Source organism: Moschus berezovskii, chromosome 22 (assembly GCF_049115385.1).
Source record: "Moschus berezovskii isolate FMDL1 chromosome 22, NW_MosBer_1.0, whole genome shotgun sequence".
NCBI lineage: Eukaryota > Metazoa > Chordata > Mammalia > Artiodactyla > Moschidae > Moschus > Moschus berezovskii.
In genome coordinates this window covers 23,577,469-23,597,098 of record NC_142481.1, presented here as the reverse complement: position 1 = coordinate 23,597,098, position 19,630 = coordinate 23,577,469, and the positions used below count along the sequence as shown (strand labels likewise).

The 19,630-nt window shown below is 47.9% G+C and overlaps 1 protein-coding gene across 1 annotated transcript in view; it reads right to left on the bottom strand.

Annotated features, from left to right (window-relative positions):
- The window catches only part of CALB2 (calbindin 2), a 28,176-nt gene that overhangs the window by 7,600 nt on the left and 946 nt on the right, over positions 1-19,630 (bottom strand). Inside the window, exons 2-4 of the mRNA XM_055412374.1 lie at positions 9,972-10,048; positions 7,094-7,183; positions 4,044-4,124 (exon numbers count right to left, since the gene is read on the bottom strand). Coding sequence (XP_055268349.1) covers positions 4,044-4,124; positions 7,094-7,183; positions 9,972-10,048 — 248 coding nt within the window. The remainder of the gene's footprint in view (positions 1-4,043; positions 4,125-7,093; positions 7,184-9,971; positions 10,049-19,630) is intronic.

Here is a 19,630-nt window from a genome sequence, read left to right as displayed (position 1 = left end):
GACTAAGTCATAAAGACAGTGAGGCTGCCTTCTTGTTCTCTCCCTTGGATCACTCACTCTGGAGGAAGCCGGGTGCCATGTTGTAAGGACACTCAAGCAGCACCATAGAAAGATACATGAAGTGAGGACCTGAGGCCTCTTGCTAATAGCCACATGTGACTGCCATCCTGGAGGTGCATCTTCCAGCCCTGTCAAGCCTTCAGATGACTGCTGCCCTGCTGACATCTTGACTCTGAGCCAGAGCCACTTGGCTGACCTTTACCAAATTTCCACAGAAACTGAGATGTTTGTTGCCTTAGGCTGGTAAATTTTGGGGGGTAATTTGTTACATAGCAATAGGTAACTAATACAGTGGTCCTGAAAAAAATCTGGTCCTGAGTACAACCGTCCTGAAACCTAAGCCATCTGGTGGGGAGGAGGGAATACCATGTTGAGGGGTGGTGGTGATGGAACTGGGTATATCTGTGACAAAAGGCGACAGAACCGTTTCCCTAAACTTTGGTCTGTTTTGGTGCCTGACCATAGTTCTTAAATTTTCTTTCAAGTTTTTTCCCCTTAGTTTTCATTCCCTTCTCCCTTAGCCCCAAACAGCACACCTTGACATCAGCAACACTTGATTTTCTAAGAGTCAGCAGGCACTCATTCTTTTCCCAGATTTGCTCTCCTGCATCCCTAACTCCTCCACATCATGCCCTCCACTTAAAAAAATTTTTTTTCATTATAGTTGATTTAAAATGTTGTGTTAGTTTTGGTGTACAGCATCGTGATTCAGTTATACATATGTGTGTGTGTGTGTATATAAACACACACACACACAGGTTCTTTCTCATGTTTTTTTCTATTATGGTTTATCAGAAGATAATAAATACAGTTCCCTGTAAATACAGGGACTTACTTATGTTATATAGTTTATCTATTCTATATATAATAGTTTGCATCTGCTAATCCCAAACTCCCATTCCATGCCTGCCCCTCTCACCTCCCCCTTGGCAACCACAAGTCTGTTTTCTGTGTCTGGGAGTCTGTTTCTCTTTCATAGATAAGTTCATTTGTGTCATATTTTAGATTCCACGTGTAAGTGATGTCATATGGAATTTGTCCTCTTTCTGACTGACTTCACTTAGTATGATAATCTCTTTCTCCATCCGTGTAGCTGCAAAGGGCATTGTTTCTATTTTATGGCTGAGTAATATTCCATTGTATACCTGTACCACACTTTGATCCGTCTGTGGCGTGTCCCCCTTTTATTGTGAGGCGTGTGAGGACCTTTCTTCCGTGCCACCAAACTAGGCTGTGACTCTCATGGTATAGTCTTGTCTTGTTCAGTCGCTCAGTTGTGTCCAACTCTTTGGTATAGTAGTGGCTCAAAAAATTTTGATCCTGGTGTTTTTAGAAAGTTATATTGCTCACAGACTTATTCTACATGAAACTTGGATAGATAACTTTTGACTTGGGAAGAGAACTTTCTCTGGGGAAAGAAATGCCCGGTTCCATCAAAATATTCTGTCTCATGCTCTGAAAGCCCACCCTTGAGTTAAGCACAAAGAAATATATGCGATTTTCAAGTATGACTTCACCAACCACCTGCATGCATTGAGTGCATTAGAATTTGGTATCTAGGTTGAGTCTTGACTGGGAGAAAAGACAGACACCCTCCAAACTGCCCAAGGGGAGGATAACCTGAAGGGACTCCAGTGCTCACAGAAAGCAAAGCATTCAGATGCCTTCAGAGTGAGAGCATCCCAGGAGGACTGCCTTCCCTCCCTGGATCCACCCCAGCCCCATGATCTCATGCTGGACTTCTCTTCCCTTCCAGCACTTTGAGCTCTGCCATCAGTGGGTCATTACCCTCTTCCCATTCAAGGAAAAGAGTTCAAGAGACCTGGGCTTTGTGAAATCTCAAAGAAATCCTGAGGTGTCACTAAAATTAGAAATTAAAATGTCGTTCTGAGCAGTGGGATGGAATCCATCTGAGAGCACAAGGCTTTCAGGGCTACAGAGGGGCCGTTCCAGGTTTCTAGCTGATAAAGATGGAACCAATGGACAACCCCAGGAGGGGATGGTCCTGTAAGGCAGTGGGGTTCCAGGAAACTTGTGGGATGGGGTGGGGATCAGTAGTTATGCTGGGCTTAGCTTAAAGGACAAAGACAGGTAAAACATGGAACCATGTCAACTACATAGAAAGAAACCACTGATGATTTGCAGGGGGAGGGGGGTTGTTTGGCTTTTGTTTTGCTCTTTAAGCGTCTCTGTCCCTGTAAGCTATCATCCCCATTTTCCTGATCATAAGTGGAACAGAGCCAATCTCCGGCTGCCTCCCTATCAAGAAAGGAGCAATCAGGTATAAATGCTCCCTTTTCTTTTCTATTTTTTGGCCACATGGTGTGGCAGGTGGGATCTTAACTCTCTGACCAGGGGTGGAACCTGTGCCCCTTCAGTGGAACCACAGAGTCTTAACCACTAGACCACTAGGGAAGCCCCTTTTCTATAGACAGAAAATTGACACTCACAAAAGTAGCCCCCCTGACAAGTTCTATGTATATGCGACTTCTTCTAGATAGGCAAGGGAGGGCTAAGAACAGAATCCAGCATGTCAAATTACCAGCTTATGGGATTTTGCCATCTTGAAAAAACTGGAGAAAATCCTTTAAATCACCATAAAATTAAACCCGTATCTAATGCTTAGGCACACTGCCACTTAAAAAAATGAGTCTTCTACTCTGAGAATCCATTATTTCTAACTGACTTTCCATCCATGTGGGGAACTCTCTGCCATGCATGTTTCTGGACTGGGTCTCCAGTCATTTCCAAGCAGTGAATCACAGACAGGCGATTACTGGTGGCTGGAAATGGATTTAACATGACAAATGGCAACTGGAGTTGTGTTGAAGGCCAGTTAGTTATCACAGCAGACAGAGTGTGTGTGTGTGGGGGGGATGATGAGGGGATGAGTTGAATCTCACCTTGACAGACACAGACGTTGAGTGGCTAGGGTGAAGAGCCCCAGAAAAATAGCAGAAAATATTTGGTAGTTTGCTGGATTAGTAATATATTTGGTTAAACTGTAAGGAATTTCCAATTTTTGTAAATAAAGAATGATTAAATATGAGCAGTTTCTCATGGTTCAATCTATTTAAATATTACTCAGAAGACATTTGAGTTTCATTGTCTTGTTCACATGAAGATCTCAAAGAATCCCTACTGCAGAGATGGCCATGTCCACTTTGAAGTGAAGCCATGACCACAGTCACAGATCAAGCCTGGAAGATCCTGGAAACTGGAGTTGTCACTGGCCGTTTTCAGTTTTAGAATGGTGTCTGAATCCTTCCTTTCCAAGAATGCTTCTTGGAACTCTGAATTCTAGGAACACTAACGCTATTGAGTGAGAAGAAAACATGAAAGTGTCCAGAAGCAAGCTGAATAAAACAGGTCTGTTTACTGCAGGACTTCTCAGAGCCTGTCATATGCAAATATCTATGTCAGATACCTGCATGGGAAGCAGAGTGTACACACGATTTCCCAAAGGTACTCTGAAGTGGAGCGAAAGCCGCTCAGTCGTGTCCTACTCTTTGTGACCCCGTGGACTATAGAGTCCATGAAATTCTCCAGGCCAGAGTACTGGAGTGGGTAGCCTTTCCCTTCTCCAGGAGATCTTCCTGACCCAGGGATCGAACCCCGGTCTCCTGCATTTCAGGCAGATTCTTTACCAGCTGAGCCACACAAGGGAAGCGAAAAGGTCCTTTACCCAGGCTGACTTCTCACCATATCCTCCACACTTTAATGTGCACAGACATCACCTGGGGATCTTGTTAAAGTGTAGATTCTGATTCAGTGGGTCAGGGACTCGGCATTTCTAACAAGCACCCAGTCAATAGTGACACTGATGCTCCTGGTCCACAGACCACACTTTGAGTAGCTGAGCTACTCAGAAGGGGTTTGGTATCTTCCAGGGACCATTGCTAGGCATAGGGTGGGCCTCTGTCTGAATGTGAGAGGAAGGCAGGCCCCAGTGTGCAAGAGAGAAGGCAGCGCCTTGGTCTCACCTCCATAAACTCGGTGCTGGAGCCCACGTGCTGCCTGAAGCACAGAAGGAAGTTCTCCTCGGTCGGCAGGATCTGTGCCAGCTGTGGGGATCAGAGAGTGACAGTAACATTACAGCCCTGCTAGGGAAGGACAGAGAACAGCCAGTGCAAAGCAGCAAGGGAGTCACATTTTGTTTCATTTTGCTTCCTTCCTTGAAAATAGGGGCTGGGAGCTCTTTAAATGGGAAGAAGGATTTCTAAAAGTGCTTCTGGGTGCCCCCAAGCCTCTGGGTATGAGTAGCTGGAGGGACCAAAAGTGGTGCCACTTTAAAACACATGTATTACGACTCAAAGGAATATTTAACGATTCCATAGATATGCAGTTCTAGAAAATGCAAAGCAATCTGAGATGGGTGGTTGCCGGTGCTCAGAGGACCCTTTTGGGGGTGATGGAGATGTTGTATTTTGATTGTGGCTATATATAGCTGTCTAAACTCATGGAATTTTACAGTTCAAATTGATGCTGCTTACTATATTTAAATTATACTGCAAACAAATCTGGTTTTTAAAAAAATGCAGGATGTGCCACTGTCCCTCCAGCCCCCCACCGCTTCTCTGTTCCCAGCATGCTGGAGTCACAGGCAAATCCTAATCAGTCTCAGTTAAACATGATAATCTCATTTCCCTGGCCAGTGATTGGTTTTTGGGTAGTAGTGACCTAGTCCTGGCCAATGAAATATGAGGAGAGGTCTGCTGAGGGCACTCCTGGGAAAGGTTTCCTTGCTTTTATCAGGGACCAGTGAGGTGGGCCCTTTCTGCATCTGGATGTGATGCCTGGAACTGCTGTAGCCAGCTTTCTTATCCAGCCCAGGGATGAAGCCGTTGTGGGGCAGAGAACAGAATCAGGAGAACTGCAGAGAAGCCAGGCTGGAGACCTGGCCTCTTTCACCAGCCGCCAACCCTTCTCATGGCATTTCTCCTTAGGAGTCTCTCTCAGTTTAAGCTAAGAGTCCGTATATTACAGCCCATGAGCCAAATCTGGCTCTCCATCACCCCCGAAAGGGTCCTGTGTGTACCAGCAACCAACCATCTCAAATTGCTTTGCCTCTTTCTGTAAAGAAACTTGTATTGGATCATGGCAGGGCCCATTTATTTACATACTGTTTGTGGTGGTTTTCATGCCACAGTGGCAGAGTTGAAGAGTCATGGCAGAGACTGTACAGCTTGCAAACTGAAACACTGACTGTAGTCTGTATCTTTACAGAAAAAGCCCGCTGACCCCTGGTTTTAAGCCCACTTGAGTCAGGATGTTCCAACAGCTGCACTTTAGGCATCTATAGTGGATGGTCTTGGTGCCTTTTGCAGATCACCTTTAACTAGACTGGAGGGCTATCCCTCAGCTGCTGAGAAGGCTGTGAGCTAGTGGCTCATAGCTGCCCCCTGCAGGAGAACTGCCCTCCACCAAACGGGCTACTTCAGCCATCCTCCCCGTCAACCCCATCCTGGAGTGGGCAGCCTGCATCCAATACCTGATTGACATAGGGGTTCAAAGTACTACCCCTTACTTCAAGGTGGGACCAGCTCTGTGGCACAATCCACCCTCCAGAGGCCCCCATGAGATCAGCTGAGACCACACCCTTGCTTAGCTTCTTCCTTTGCCCTTTCCTGCTGCTCTTTCCTCCCTTCTCTTGAAGTCCTACCCACTCGAATCTCTGTCTCAGTATCTGCTTCCAGGGCACTGACCTAAGGCACCACGGTAACCAGTCCACCCCAGAACTATGTCCTCCGTGTGCCCAATTGTCCTTCTGGATCACTTGATCGTGGGCTGCAAACTGATTTCCAGAAGAGTTTGGTTAGGCCTGCACACATGTGCACATGTATTTGTGTATGTATAAGTGTGCATATGAAAAGTGGATGTGTCACTCTCTCAGTTGTGTCCGACTCTTTGCAGCCCCATGGACTGTAGCCCGCCAGGCTCTTCTGCCATCGTTAAACAGGAAGTCTTTAGACTGAGGTGGCCTTAATGCCTTAGTAGCCTACATAACGGAGAAGGCAATGGCAAGCCACTCCAGTACTCTTGCCTGGAAAATCCCATGGATGGAGGAGCCTGGTAGGCTGCAGTCCGTGGGGTCGCTAAGGGTCAGACACAACTGAGCGACTTCACTTTCACTTTTCACTTTCACACATTGGAGAAGGAAATGGCAGCCCACTCCAGTGTTCTTGCCTGGAGAATCCCAGGGATGGGGGAGCCTGGTGGGCTTCTGTCTATGGGGTCACACAGAGTCGGATACGACTGAAGTGACTTAACAGCAGCAGCAGCAGCCTACATACACAAACCAAAATCTACACAACCAACCAAAACAGCCAACTAGGCTTTCCCAAACAATGTAACCACTTGGCTATAGCCAGTCAGAGAACTTTGTTTGCTACTGTGTCTTCTTTATAGAAGTCTGCCTTAGCTTCTGTTGGTAGAGTGTTCCTAACTATTTCAGGTTGGTACTGCCGCATTTGAATTGATTTTTGCTTAAAGAAACTCTTAAAATTTTTAGTATGTCTCAGTTTATCTTTTAGCAAAGTGTGTATATCTATGCATATCAATATGCATATATAAATGTATGTGTGTGTGTATATATATAAATATGTTATACATACTCAGTTCAGTTCAGTCGCTCAGTCGTGACATATGTAAATTACACACACATACACCCTCCCTTGAATGCCTTCAGGTGGGGCACGAACTCTCCTACTCCCCAGTCCTCACCCTGTTTCCTGTCTTAAGTTCATCACACATTTACAGTACCTGTTGGACCCTGAGAGCATCAAAGTTCTTTATCCCCGTCTTAGGCCAATGTTTGTTTGTTCCTCTTTCATTGTGAGACAAAGAAAAAGTCCCATCTGTTCTCTTTGATCTGCCTGAGGGCTAGGGGCTTTGAGACCACCACCTCATCAGACTCCTGGAAGGATGCTCGTGCATGGGAAAGATACAAGCAACCGATGACCCTTCCCATGTAGCTCTTAGCAGCTAGGACTCAGGTCTGATAACACTAAGCAGCTTAGACACTAGGACTCACCTCCGCCATCTCGATTTTCCCATCTGAGTTCTTGTCATACTTCTGCATGAATTCCTTCATCTTCTCCCCTAAGTTGTCACTCTTTGATACCTGCAGAAAGACAAAGAGGACGATTTTGCCACTAGGTCCCCTTCAAACCAGGGATCTCTCACCCTTTTGGTGTGGCAATGATGGGGAGTTATTTTGCACCCCAAATAGGCAGGTTGAACCAGTGATCTGAATAATCGAGGCTGTACTCTTTCCTTTTCAGGGTCCTTCCTTTTCAGTGCTCTCTTCTTTGAGGCTTGTGCACGCCTGCTAAGGTGCTTCAGCTGTGTCTGACTCTTTGTGACCTTGTGGACCATGGCGTGCCAGCCTCCTCTGTCCATGGGACTCTCCAGGCAGGAATACTAGAGTGGGTTTCCGTGCCCTCCACCAGGGGAATCTTCCTGACCAAGGGATTGAACCCATGTCTCTTCTATCTCCTGCCTTGGCAGGCAGGTTCTTTACCACTAGCGCCACCTGGGAAGCCTTCTTTGAGGCTCAGTCACATAATTTTCAAAGGGGAACAGGACATGTGGAGATGCTGTGTACCACATAGGTAAACACACCCTCTGCCTTTGGAATGGATTAAATGATAAGTCTGTCAGAAGGGTGAGGATTTATTCCCATTGCAGATGTGAGAACTCAGGTCCCAACATTTTACTGAGGCAGCGTCTAATAATTCCAGCTTATTGCAAGGCCCCCCAATAGGTTCTAGGCACTCCACCAGAGCAAGGGAAATCACTCGTTTTCTTCTTTAAAGACTATTAAAGGCAATTCTACAAGGCTTTTCACTGTGATTTTAGGCCAGGAAGAATGTGAAGAGAAAGTCTGTATTAGCTGAGGGTTATTTAAATAGTCCACTAGATGAGTGTGACTGCTAAAAAGCGTAGAACTTCAAAAGTTCTGTTGGGCCATCATCACCTAACTAAAATTTAAGCCCTTCTTGAAGTTCTCAGAGCTTCTCTTGGTTTGGGGTGCTGCTGATTGATTATTTGCATTAACAAGCTCTTCCTTATCCTTAATCAATGATGAATTATTTTGGCATTTGATGCTTTTTCTTTGTTTCACTGAAGGTTTTCTAGTGGATGTGTGTTTCCTAGGATTGGGCCGAGAAGAATTCTACCAATTCTTACAGTCTTTTCTGAATCCCTTCTATTGTCTTTTTTTTTTTTTTCCTTTAATCTTTGGGACTGGTCTCAGCTTGCTAATATGTGTTTGTTTATCAATATTGATTCCTTTACATTTACAGATGTGCATGGAATGATCCTAGACCCTTATTACAAGTAAGGGTCTATTTACCCTATTTACATTTCACAACAATCCCCATGAAGCTAGTAACCTGACTGTTTTACACACAAATGGAGGCTGAGATGCAGTGGCTTCTCCTGAGGTCACCAGTTAGTATAGCCAGAATGTGAACTCATGATTCCCGTTTCCAAGACCAGTAATTTTCCTGCCATGTAACAGCTGCTCTGAGAACCAGTCCAGGATGATGTTAATTGGGAGTGTTGTTGACAGACTTGAAAATCACCCCTGATGCCATCTGAGGAAGGGGATGACTAAGAGAAGGGTTTCAGCTTGGAGCACTTCATAAAACCATATTCCTTCATCTACCTCATGATCCCAGGCCCAGCTGAGAAGCCTGTGTTTTCCATGCTCTGGGCTTCATTATCTTGGTAATGAGGAGTGATAGAGGACTGTTGATAAACAAACCCATGAATCACCTCCACCACTTAAGCCCATCTCTTGGACATCCTTCTCATTGGGGCCCACTGCCGAGCTCAGAACCGAGTGCCCACCAGTGGGCTTGTGACTCATCTCCCCAAGGCTCCATGAAGACTTGCTAATAAGCAGTGGATTAGCCAGCAGACACGCATAAGTGGAGAATGGAGAGACCCTCCCGTGAAAACACCCACAGGAGCTGGGGGGAGGGAGCTGGTCTGACTCCATATATTTGAGAACCAGACATAAGAATCACAATGGACTAGCTCCAATCGCCTTACCTTTTCAAGATGTTAGACGCCCCCCAAAAGGCTTTAGTGGTCAATACTGCCAGGTTGGCACCAGGAGGAACAAGGTACCTGCCATTAAGGGGCTGGGATGTGATTTGGAGTCACTCCAGGCCATGAAGGGCAGTCTGACACCTGCACAAATGAGCCAGTGCGATCCAGCTCAGATACTGGTTTGGAGCAATTCTCCATTCTCCTCTAAGTCCTTGCTGAGGTTCCAGCCTTGGTTGTTCTAGAATAGTGGTTCTCAAGTGGGGACAATTCTGCATCCCCTGAAGGGGATATTAGCAGCATCTGAAGACACTTTTGATTGTCACAGTTAGCAGGGGTGCTACTAGGATCTCATGGGTAGAGGCCAGGGATGCTGCTAGTCATCCTACAATGTCCAGGACAGCCCCCCATGGTATAGAGTCGTTTACCCCAAATATCAGTAGTGCTCAGGCTGAGAAACTCTAGTCTTGAATAAAGGCACTGGAAACCCCCTAGGCATCCAATCTTGAGTCATGACGCCTCTAAGCATATTAGGTAGGCTATGGACTCTTCCCTGGGAAAAAATAATGTTTATAGACACAGACACAAAAATTTGCAGCTTTGGGGGCATTTATCAACTTATGGTACCCATGAACACCCCTCAATTCCAGACACTCAAGGATAGTGAGGTAAGGTACCCTTTTTAGGGATTATATCAATTTTTAAAATCCTTCCAAATAAAAGAAAAACTCTTAAGGGTCAAGACCAGAGATGTCAGGCTGCTGATGGAATGCATGACCTAGGACAGATAATACTCAAAGCCATGGTCAGGATGACAGAAAATTCCATGCAATGGGAGAGGGGACTGGGCTTACCATGCCAGAGCCTTTTCTTGCTTTCTCCAATTCTTGGAAAAAGTTTTCTAACTCTTTACCTTCAATATACCCATTTCCTGCAAAGATAGCAAAAAAAAAAAAAGCAATGAATCTCCAAGCTAAATAGTAAGATTTACAGTGGGTGGGGTGGGGAGGTCGGGGGCTTCATGGAGAACTTGTTCTCCTCACTGGTCATCAAGCAGGTGTCTGGGCCAACCCTGGACTGTTAGGGATGTGGGTCCTGTCCTCCAGGCATTTGAAACCATAGAAATCCAAGATTAATAATGGTGTTATCTTTGTAGTATACGTTTAGTAGTCAGAAAACACTGGGAGTAGTCAGAAAACATGTCAGGACCATGCCGGCAGAGGGAGCAGGGACTGGCAGCTGTCCATCCATAGCCAGCTGGGCAAGCAGCAGGAGCTGGAGCTCTAACAGGGGACAACAGGTCATCAGCCTCAAGGTTTGTGGGAGGTGGCAAGCCCTGGTCACCAGGGTGGATTGGGTCGGAGGCAAAACTTGAGTCTTTGGGGTACTCAAGTTGGAGGCTATACTGAATTGAAGATTGTCCACCTGGAACTCAGAATGTGACCTTATTTGGAAATAGTGTCTTTGCATATGTAATTAGTTAAGATTAGATCATACTAGCCCTAAATCCAGTGACTGGTGTCCGTAAAAGAAGTCCATGTGATGACACGGAGAGAGAACAAAGGAGGCCATGTGAAGACAGGCAGGGATCAGAGTCATACATCTCCAAACTGAGGGGTGCTGTGGGTTGTTAGCCACTACCAGAAGCCAGGAGAGGGACATGGAACATATTACCCCTCAGAGCCTGGAACCAACCCTGCTGGCACCTTGATTTTGGGCTTTGAGCCTCCAGGACTGTCAGAGAATAGATTTCTATTGTTTTACGCCACCCCGTTTGTTGTACTTTGTCATGGGAGCTCCAGGAAACTGATGCAGAGGGAAGAGTGGAAGGAGAAAGGCAGGGTGTCTGTCCCACGGGATGGGGGCACCTGATGTTTTAAAAAGCTCCCCACGTGATTTTCATGCCTATAGCAAGATTTGGAAACCACTGGCTAAAGGTCAAGTTCCAAATCTGAACTAAAGCAGTTGAGGAAGTTTCTCATAGACAGTATTCAACTGGAAAAGGAAAGGGAGGTGGTAGCTTGTGTCAAGGGCATACGGAGTTACAAACTAAACAAAGAGAATAAAGAAGACCTGTTTACCCTGGCCTTGGTGGGGGCTTTTGGGAGGGTGGAGGGGGATGTCAGCATGGGAGTGTATGTTCTTCCCAGCCTCCCCTCCAGTGCCCCATGATAATAAGTAACCTTACTGGCGCCCTCTAGTAGGAAAAATGCCACAATATGGAGAGTGTATGGAGGGCATCATGTGAGATAAATTATGTATTTTTATCTGCAGGGAATAGATACGATTGTAACTGTGGGTGGGGCAGGGGGGTAGTGCATGGTGGGGAAAGATTTGAGTTCCCTGTTTCCCTTAGGCTAGGGTGGTCATCTTTCTTCTAGGATGTTCTGCAAAGCTTCTTAGGAGAGCTGGAATTTCAGAAGTGTGTGCCTACTGCCAGCGAGGCCAGCTGGAGTGGGGTGGCGGAAAGCGGGGTGGGGATAAAGGGCTTTCTAGATAAAAAGGCAGTCACCAGTGGACAGTGACTCCAAGTTGGAGGAACCAGTACTTTGTGTCTCCCTGGGTCGCTCCCTGCCATGATCTGGTTGTTCTTATATTTCTCAGGCAGGAAGCTGAGCGTACCTCTGGGTCCAGGAGAAGCCGGAGGCTGAGGTTGGAGTCGGGTGGTGTGTGTGGAGCTCGTACAGTGAGCACGCACTGGGGTTAAATGTAGCGGGGGCCTCAGGTGGGCTGGCCCAGGGCTGGAGGGACATGTGAGTGAGTGCCCGTGAGTCTGTTTCGCGAGTGTACTGGGAGGAGGCTGAATAACTATGGGGCTCCTTGGACAGCTTGGGCGGGATGGCCTCGCTGAAAAACCCCAGCTACTAGCAGAGGCAGGAGGGGGCCAGGAGCCGGCCAGCGCCCCCGTGGAAAGAAACTCCTCCTTGAGTCCGACTTGTGCAGCCTGAGTAGCAGGGGGCTGCATGACCCCGCTTGCCACCAGCACCTCATTCTGTGCAGAGGAACAGAAATGCGGTTCAATTCTACAGCCTTTGTTTTGTTTTGTTTTTTTTGAACTGAATAACAAGTTCAACATTGTGGGAACTATAGCCAAGTTTAGATACAGGCCGGTTCCCCAAGAGCATTTAATGGTCTCCTGGGGTGAGGGAGCCACACAAAAGACAGAGATATCTACCAGCTGAAGGGAGAGGGTGCGGAGCAGAGATTAGGTAGGCTGCAGGGGGCAGACGAGGCATCTTCCATCATCGGGGGTAGGGTGGGCTTGTGGGGAGAAGGGCCTCCGCTACCCTGGCTTCCCTCAGAGCGACTCCCTGCCCATCAGGCAGGAGGCACCTGTTATCCAAGGTGGGAGTAAGGGACAGGTTGGCCTACCAGCATCCAGGGAGGACTTCAACACTAGGCAGGTGGTTTGCTTTTTCTATGACCATCTTATATGGGGGTGGGGTGGCTGGCCACCCCACAGATCTCGTGGATTGGCATTGATAAGGATGCGGTTAACACAACAGCCATCCCTTGTAATCTCCACATCAAACCACACCCTGTGAACATTAGGGAGGGGGACTGGGTGGAGCCAGGGACCCCGCATCTTTCTGCATGCTAGGGTCGCTACCATTCTTCACCGCCACCGTACCTCGGTTTCCCCAAATTTTGAAGTGAGTCAGCACTTCTTTGCAGTTAATCTGACCACAGACACTTGGAAAACTTGACTGAAGAATGCCCTGCCCCACGGTGGAAAGGGGTTTGTTTCTCACTGACGTTTGCGGATACAGGTTTTCCGAGAGTTGAACAAGTAAGAGGAGCCTGAGTAAGAGCTGTAAGTCTGTCGCCATTTCTGTACCTGTTCACGTGCTGTTGAGCCAGTCCGTCTCTCTCAACTCTTGATCTTTCTTGATCTCTAAAATGGCTGTAACTGTTTATGCTCAAAACTACTTATGCTTTTTTTTTTTTAACTTTATATAGAGTCACTGTGACAGCCATATAACACAAAGCTGTGATAGCATTCTGGAAAATGTAAAATCTCACATAACTTAAAAGCATCACTTTATACTCTGTGCTCTTAAGGTCTTCCAAACCAATCCATGGCTATAAACCCTTTGGCCCAAAGAGTTGCAGCATTACTGCTCAGCTTCGGAATCCTGGTTCTCAGCCCAGGCTAGGTATTAGAATCACCCAGAAAGCTATTAAAGCAGCACCATTGCCTGGGCCCCACCCCCAGAGCTGCTGATTTAATGGGGTGGGGGGTGTCTCATTGGCATGTTTTCAAAGCTCTCTGAGCAATTGTGAGGTGCAGTCAGGACTAAGGACTGCTTTAGAGCAGCCTGTCTCAAATTTTAAGGTATGTAAGAATTACCCGGGGAGCTTGTTAAAATGGAAGTTCTAATTTGGCAGATCTGGAGTATGAGAGCTTGACGTCAAAGTGTGGTCTGTGGAATGGGAACACTGAAATTACGTGGTAGCTTGTTAGAAATGCAGAATCCCAGGCCCCACCCCAGACCTGCTGATCAGAATCTGCATTTTAACAACATAGGAGCATGAACATTTGAGAACCACTGCTTTTGAACGTGAACTCTTCTCCCTTGAGATACCATGCCTTTGGTTTCACCTCTGAGGTTGAGGTGGAGGGCTGGTGTGAACCCTGAGGTGGTAGACCAGGGTTTCATTTTAAGTGACAGTGCCTGTTTTGACATGAGTGGTATGCTGCTACTGCTGCTGCTAAGTCAGTTCAGTCGTGTCCGACTCTGTGCGACCCCACAGACGGCAGCCCACCAGGCTCCGCCAGCACTATTCAGAGAGTGATCAGGGCCTGATGATGTCAGTATCACCTGGGAGTTTGTTAGAAATGCAGATTTCTAACCAACCCCAGACTGGCTGAATCAGAATTGTTGGCAGTGAGGCCCGGAAATGTGCCCTTGAACCAGCCCTCCTGTATGCTCCAGTTTGAGAAGCATGGACCTGGGGCTGTGGCCATGAGTGCTCACCAATCTGTATTATTCTATGTTCCTTCTGTTTAAGGAAATCAAAGTGGGCAGTTAGGCAGTTTCAAGTTAGCTGCCCAAGAAAGCATCCAGAAGGCCATGCCTCCTGGCTCCCTGTCAGGAGCTCAAATTTATGAAAGGGTAAGTAACCGTCTACCCTCAGCCCCGGTTTTCTTTGGGACACATCTCACCCTTTGAGGCAAGAAATGGGCTTCCTCTGGCTCTGCTCCAGTATTAATAATATGCCTTTGCACAGTGTACACCATATAAAGAGCTCTCCAATTCCTGTCCCATCTGGGCTTCAGGACCCTGCCAGGTAAGCAGACGGGTGCTATCGACCTCATGTTAGAGAGAAGGAATTTGAGGGGAAAGAGACTGAACCACAGCTTACAGCCTGTTTTCCTTTGACTTGATCCAGGGACAGCCTCTGTCCATATCTCTGTTTTGTTTTGGTTTCTCTCTTTGTCATTCTTACACAGATGGACAGACACAGACATACGTCTCCCAGAGGCTCCTGGGGGAAGTACCCAGTGTGCAGAGCTCCTGGATGAATATTCAGTGATTTTATCTGTGTTTCTGCGCTGAGCTGCTTCTGGAACACTGGCTCTGGAGCTGGGTCCCCCGAACCTGTGGACATCTGGCAGCCTAATGCTGGGCCAGCTCCCAGGGGTGGAGGCCAGAAGGATGGGACAGATTGGGCGAGAGAGGAGGGGAGGCAGAGGGCCAAAGCCAGAGGCCCCGGCTGGGACCGGCTGGGCAGAGGTGGGATCTGATGCAATCTGCCAGGACAGCCCCGTGGGTCAGAGCTGGAGAGCCTCAGTTCTTGAAGAGCCGCACGCCTGCTCTATTAATTCTGGCTCCCTGGGTACCAGAAGAGATTTCCCCGAGAGGTCTCCTTAGCCCTGGAAACCTCCCCCAGGGGCTCAGCTACTGAAACTACTCAAGTCTAGAGGGAGATAAACAAGGCGAGTAGGGCAGGGATGCGGGATCGCTGCTGGCTGCCCTGGTGAGGCGGGGCAGGCTGAAGTGTCTTGTTTGTGCAAACGTCCCCATAGCTGCCTCCCTGGGGAGCCCCAGCTCTTCTCAGACACAGCTGCCTCCCCACTCAGCTGGCACCGTCACCCTTGGAGAGGTTGGGCCATGGGGCACGAGTCCACACAAAGGGCACCCTGTGCAGGGCTGGTGTGCTGTGGACATCCACACCAAAGGGCACTGTAGCCAAAACAAACGGGGGACTTGAGGGTGAAAGCAGAGGTGGGGTGGGGGCCTTATTCTTAGGGCTTACCCAGGTGGGGCGGGACACTGCTCCCAAAGAACCCCAAATCCCGACCTCAGGCACAAACGGGGCACGTGGACCCCGCAGAGAAACACCGACAGGGTTAAAGGAAAGCCACCTTCAGACAGCGCTGGCTGCCTCCTGGCATCAGACCCCTCTGACTTTAATGTTCCACGAAGCAGTCATTTCTATAAATCCTACGATCATCTTGTGAACAGCACAGCTGTGTTGCACAGTAACAATTGTCGTGTTTGTGTAAATGCCTAGGTACAGGATACTCTGTAACCCTTTCTGGGCAAGTCTTCATTTTTTTTTTCCTTTTATTGAGTTTGATCGGAGTATAGTTGCTTTACATTGCTGTATTAGTTTCTGCTGTGCAGCAAAGGGCATCAGTTATACATATATCCACCTTTTTTAGATTTCCTTCCCATTTAGGTTACCACAGAGCTTTGAGTCAAATTCCCTGTGATCAACAGTAGGTTCTCATTAGTTATCTCTTTTATACACTGCGCTGGGCTTAGTTCCTCAGTCGTGTCCGACTCTTTGTGACCCCATGGACTACAGCCTGCCAGGCTCCTGTGTCCGTGGGGATTCTCCAGGCAAGAACATTGGACTGGTTGCCATGCTCTCCTCAAGGGGATCTTCCCAACCCAGGGATCGAACCTAGGTCTCCCGCAATGCAGGCAGGTTCTTTACCGTCTGAGCCATCAGGGAAGCCCTATTTTATGCACAGAGGTCTTCTTTTCAGTGTCTCAAAAGCCTCCTTCATTGAGAATTCCAGTGCAAGCCGCCCAGGCCTCTCTCCACCTCTGAGGGGCACTGCTGTTCAGCTTTCCTCAGCTTCCCCCATGAGGGACTCAAGCTCATCAGTGACTGAACGCTGGCCTGGCCACTCGCTGTCTGGCCGGCCAGTGTTCCCGTAGTGGGTGGGCTGGGAGGATGCTTCTGTTATTACCCCTGTGGAGAGAGGCGAGAAGACTGGGCAGGGCCTTCCTTAGTTCCTGGTGGTCCTCCCTGTCAGTAATTTTTAGTCCTTGGGGCCACACTGGATGGAACAAGGCTCAGGCCCTGTGCAAGGCTCTCAAAGCCTCCCACATCACCAGGGCCATCTGGAGGAAGACAGAGGCCTAGAAGACTGGGCAGAGGCCCACAACTGGAACGAGAGATGTATTTCTTTTGGGGGGCAATGCCCATAAAATTATTTTATTCTTGACTCTTTTTATTATTTTGCTAATTATACAAGAAACACAGGCTCTTGTAAAACACTATAGAAATTAACATCACAAGTTAAAGAAATTGCCTTTTAATTTGATATCATCTAAGGCAATGGCAACCCACTCCAGTACTCTTGCCTGGAAAATCCCATGGACGGAGGAACGTGGTAGGCTACAGTCCATGGGGTTGCAGAAAATCGGACACGACTGAGTGACTTCACTTTCACTTTTACTCTGCAGAGAAGACCACTATTTTTATATTCTTTCTAATATTTTCATTAATAGTAAAAATGGGCTCATACTATAATAGTGTCATGCTGCAGTTTAAAAAAATGCCGGTACTACCTCTCGGACATTTTTCCATGTCAGTATAAAAGCCCCATCTCAATCCTGTTGGTTGTATAATATTCCACTGTAGAGATTAGAGGATTTATTTTCCTGTTCCCTAGGGAAGCACATTCTTTCTCAAAAGTTCAGTTTCCCAAAGAACTTGGTAATAGACCACTGTGTTCATATAGTTGTATGTATATGCACGAATATGTCCTTGCAGGATGCTTCTTGGGATGAGTGGGATTCCCTGCGTTGACCTGTGAGTGTCTGTTGGCCTCTGGGAGAGAAAGTATCCCCATGCTTGCATCAGCTTCCAAAGAGTAGCGAAGGCCAAGGGCAAATCTTGGCTCCTCACGGACCCCCTCCTGATGGTCAGCAGAATAGGAGCCTGGTGGCCGTGTGGTCAGAACCACAGACAGGACAGCATCAGCTTGGACCTGGGCATCTCTCTGAAGCCTGAATCTTGCACAGTGAGAAAGGTTCTGACAAAGAAGTGACCAGGAAGCAACAAAACAGTGGACTCAGTCATGTAGGGCACGTAAAGGTTTCTCAGCCAGGCTCACAGAGTGCTCTTGGCTGTCATCTTCTTTACCTCTGCCTTTGAGAGACGACCTGGACCCTTCCAAGTGCATGACCTCGGTTGGCCATTGAGGAGGAGTAGGGAGGGGGACTAGGAGAGGATTCGTGGGTCCCCCACCCTCTCACTTTGCGATGTGGTATTGTGAAAAGAATGGTGCCTCTTTGAGTCGCAGTTTCCCCCTCTCCAGACACCTGCTCCTTCCTTTCTAACCACAAGGCTGATGATAATCTTGAAGATACTCTCTTTGTGCAAAGTCACCAGGATGATGGCTTTTCCTCCTTGTTAGAAATGGGCTGAGTTAGGGTTAGATCCCCTGCCTCGTCCTCACTCTCCTCAGAGTCCAGCTTCTCCTACGGACTCCTGGTCTCCGTTTATTAGAGTCCAGGAGGTGTGGGTCGGTGCTCCCTAGTGGCTGGGACTAATTGGGCTCCAGTGAGCTCACTCCAGGGACCTGGTGAGCTGAGTCTTCTCAGAGGTCTTTAACTCTCTGAGTGGCAGGAGAGTTGGGAAGAACCCCAAGATAAAAACAGAAGCCTGAGTTAGGAAGAGGAGGCTCAGCCAGGACAGGGAGCACCTCAGGGGTGAGAGGGAAGCTCACTGGCAGCCTTGAGAGTTCAGGAGGGGACAGAGAGCGAAGATCCAGAGCAAGGTGACCCACAGGATAATTCTGGGTCCTTTAGTGGAATTTCAGTTTGGTTGTAGCATCATTTTCTACCATCTCTGGCATTTTAATCTATGCTTTCCTTCTCTGTGAGGTCCATGGTCCCTCCTTGGAACTTCCCTGAAGCAGTGGTCAGACAGCGCAATGGGATGCCAAGTGGGACAATGAACCAAGAAGCAATCTAGCTCTCTTTCATGGAGGAGCAGGAGGGAGCCAGAGGCACAATGGTTTGGGAGTCTTTAATGACTCTTTGGCCTCATGCTAGCTCAGCTATGCTCCAGCCATGCGAAGGACCCCTTTCTAGTATTAAAGGAACTGCCTATCACTTCCAGGGTCAGGGGCCCTTCTGTGAGTGGAATGGCAGGGAAAGCAGGTGTCCAGAAATCAGAGTGGGGATATAAGCACTGGCTAGGGGCCACTTAGCTTCACAACCTTAGAGAAGTCACACTTCGTATCTGTTCCCTCATCCACATGAGGAGAGTCATGATCTGCCCAGAGCCTCTCTCTGTGGAACTCAAGAAGGTGTGATTGTGTTTTGAAAAGTACAAAGTCTCAGACAAATGTGAGGGTTTGCCTGATTATCGAGAGTGCTATTGGCTGTCCCTGTGAGAACAGGGGGAGAACTGTAGAGTCCTCTGTTTATAGCTGACTCATCTGGCAGGAGGCCGGTGGTATAACCTTGGCCACTTGGTAACTTTCCTTGAATCATGCAAGTCTCTGGTGCAGATAAACTGGCAGGAGAAGCCTTAGGGACTGTCATGTCACCTGGAATACGAGACAATCTTCTCATAACCCTTGCCCCCAAGGGATTTTTAGGCCCCAGCCATGGACTGGAGACACAACCCCTCCTTAGCCCCATTTTACAGATTTAACCATCTACCCTCCTCCTTCAGTAATTCATAGGCAGATCATACGGCCTCTCATCCCCAGATTTCTTGTTGGCTCCTAGGGAACAAAACTTCACTCATCATTATACCCGTTAACCCCTGCCTCTCCACAGCAATCTGGTGCAAGGTACCTGTGTAGCCACCTTTCCTTCCACCCTGCTGAGGCAAGGAAGGGAAGGGAGAAGAATGGCGGGACCCTCCACCTGATCCTTCTTCTGGTTCCCACCCCCTTCGCTCTCAGTCCCAGGATAAATACTCTGGACCACCATCCTGCCAGTGGTGTGAGATACCAGAACATTTCAGATGCCCACCCCAGGCAGGACTTCTGAGAAGGAAATAAGATCACTTAAGTTGGGTGGTGGTGGTGGTTTAGTCACTAAGTTGTGTCCAGTTCTTGCGACCCCATGGACTGTAGCCCATCAGGCTCCTCTGTCCATGAGATTCTCCAGGCAAGAATACTGGAGTGGGTTGCCATTTCCTTCTCCAGGGGGAGTGGTAGAGAAAAAAGTCTCTAGTGATATCTGAAGCCTCTAAAAGGGGACCTCCCTTTATGCCTGAGACCATCCTAGACCCTTGGAATCCCTAGAGC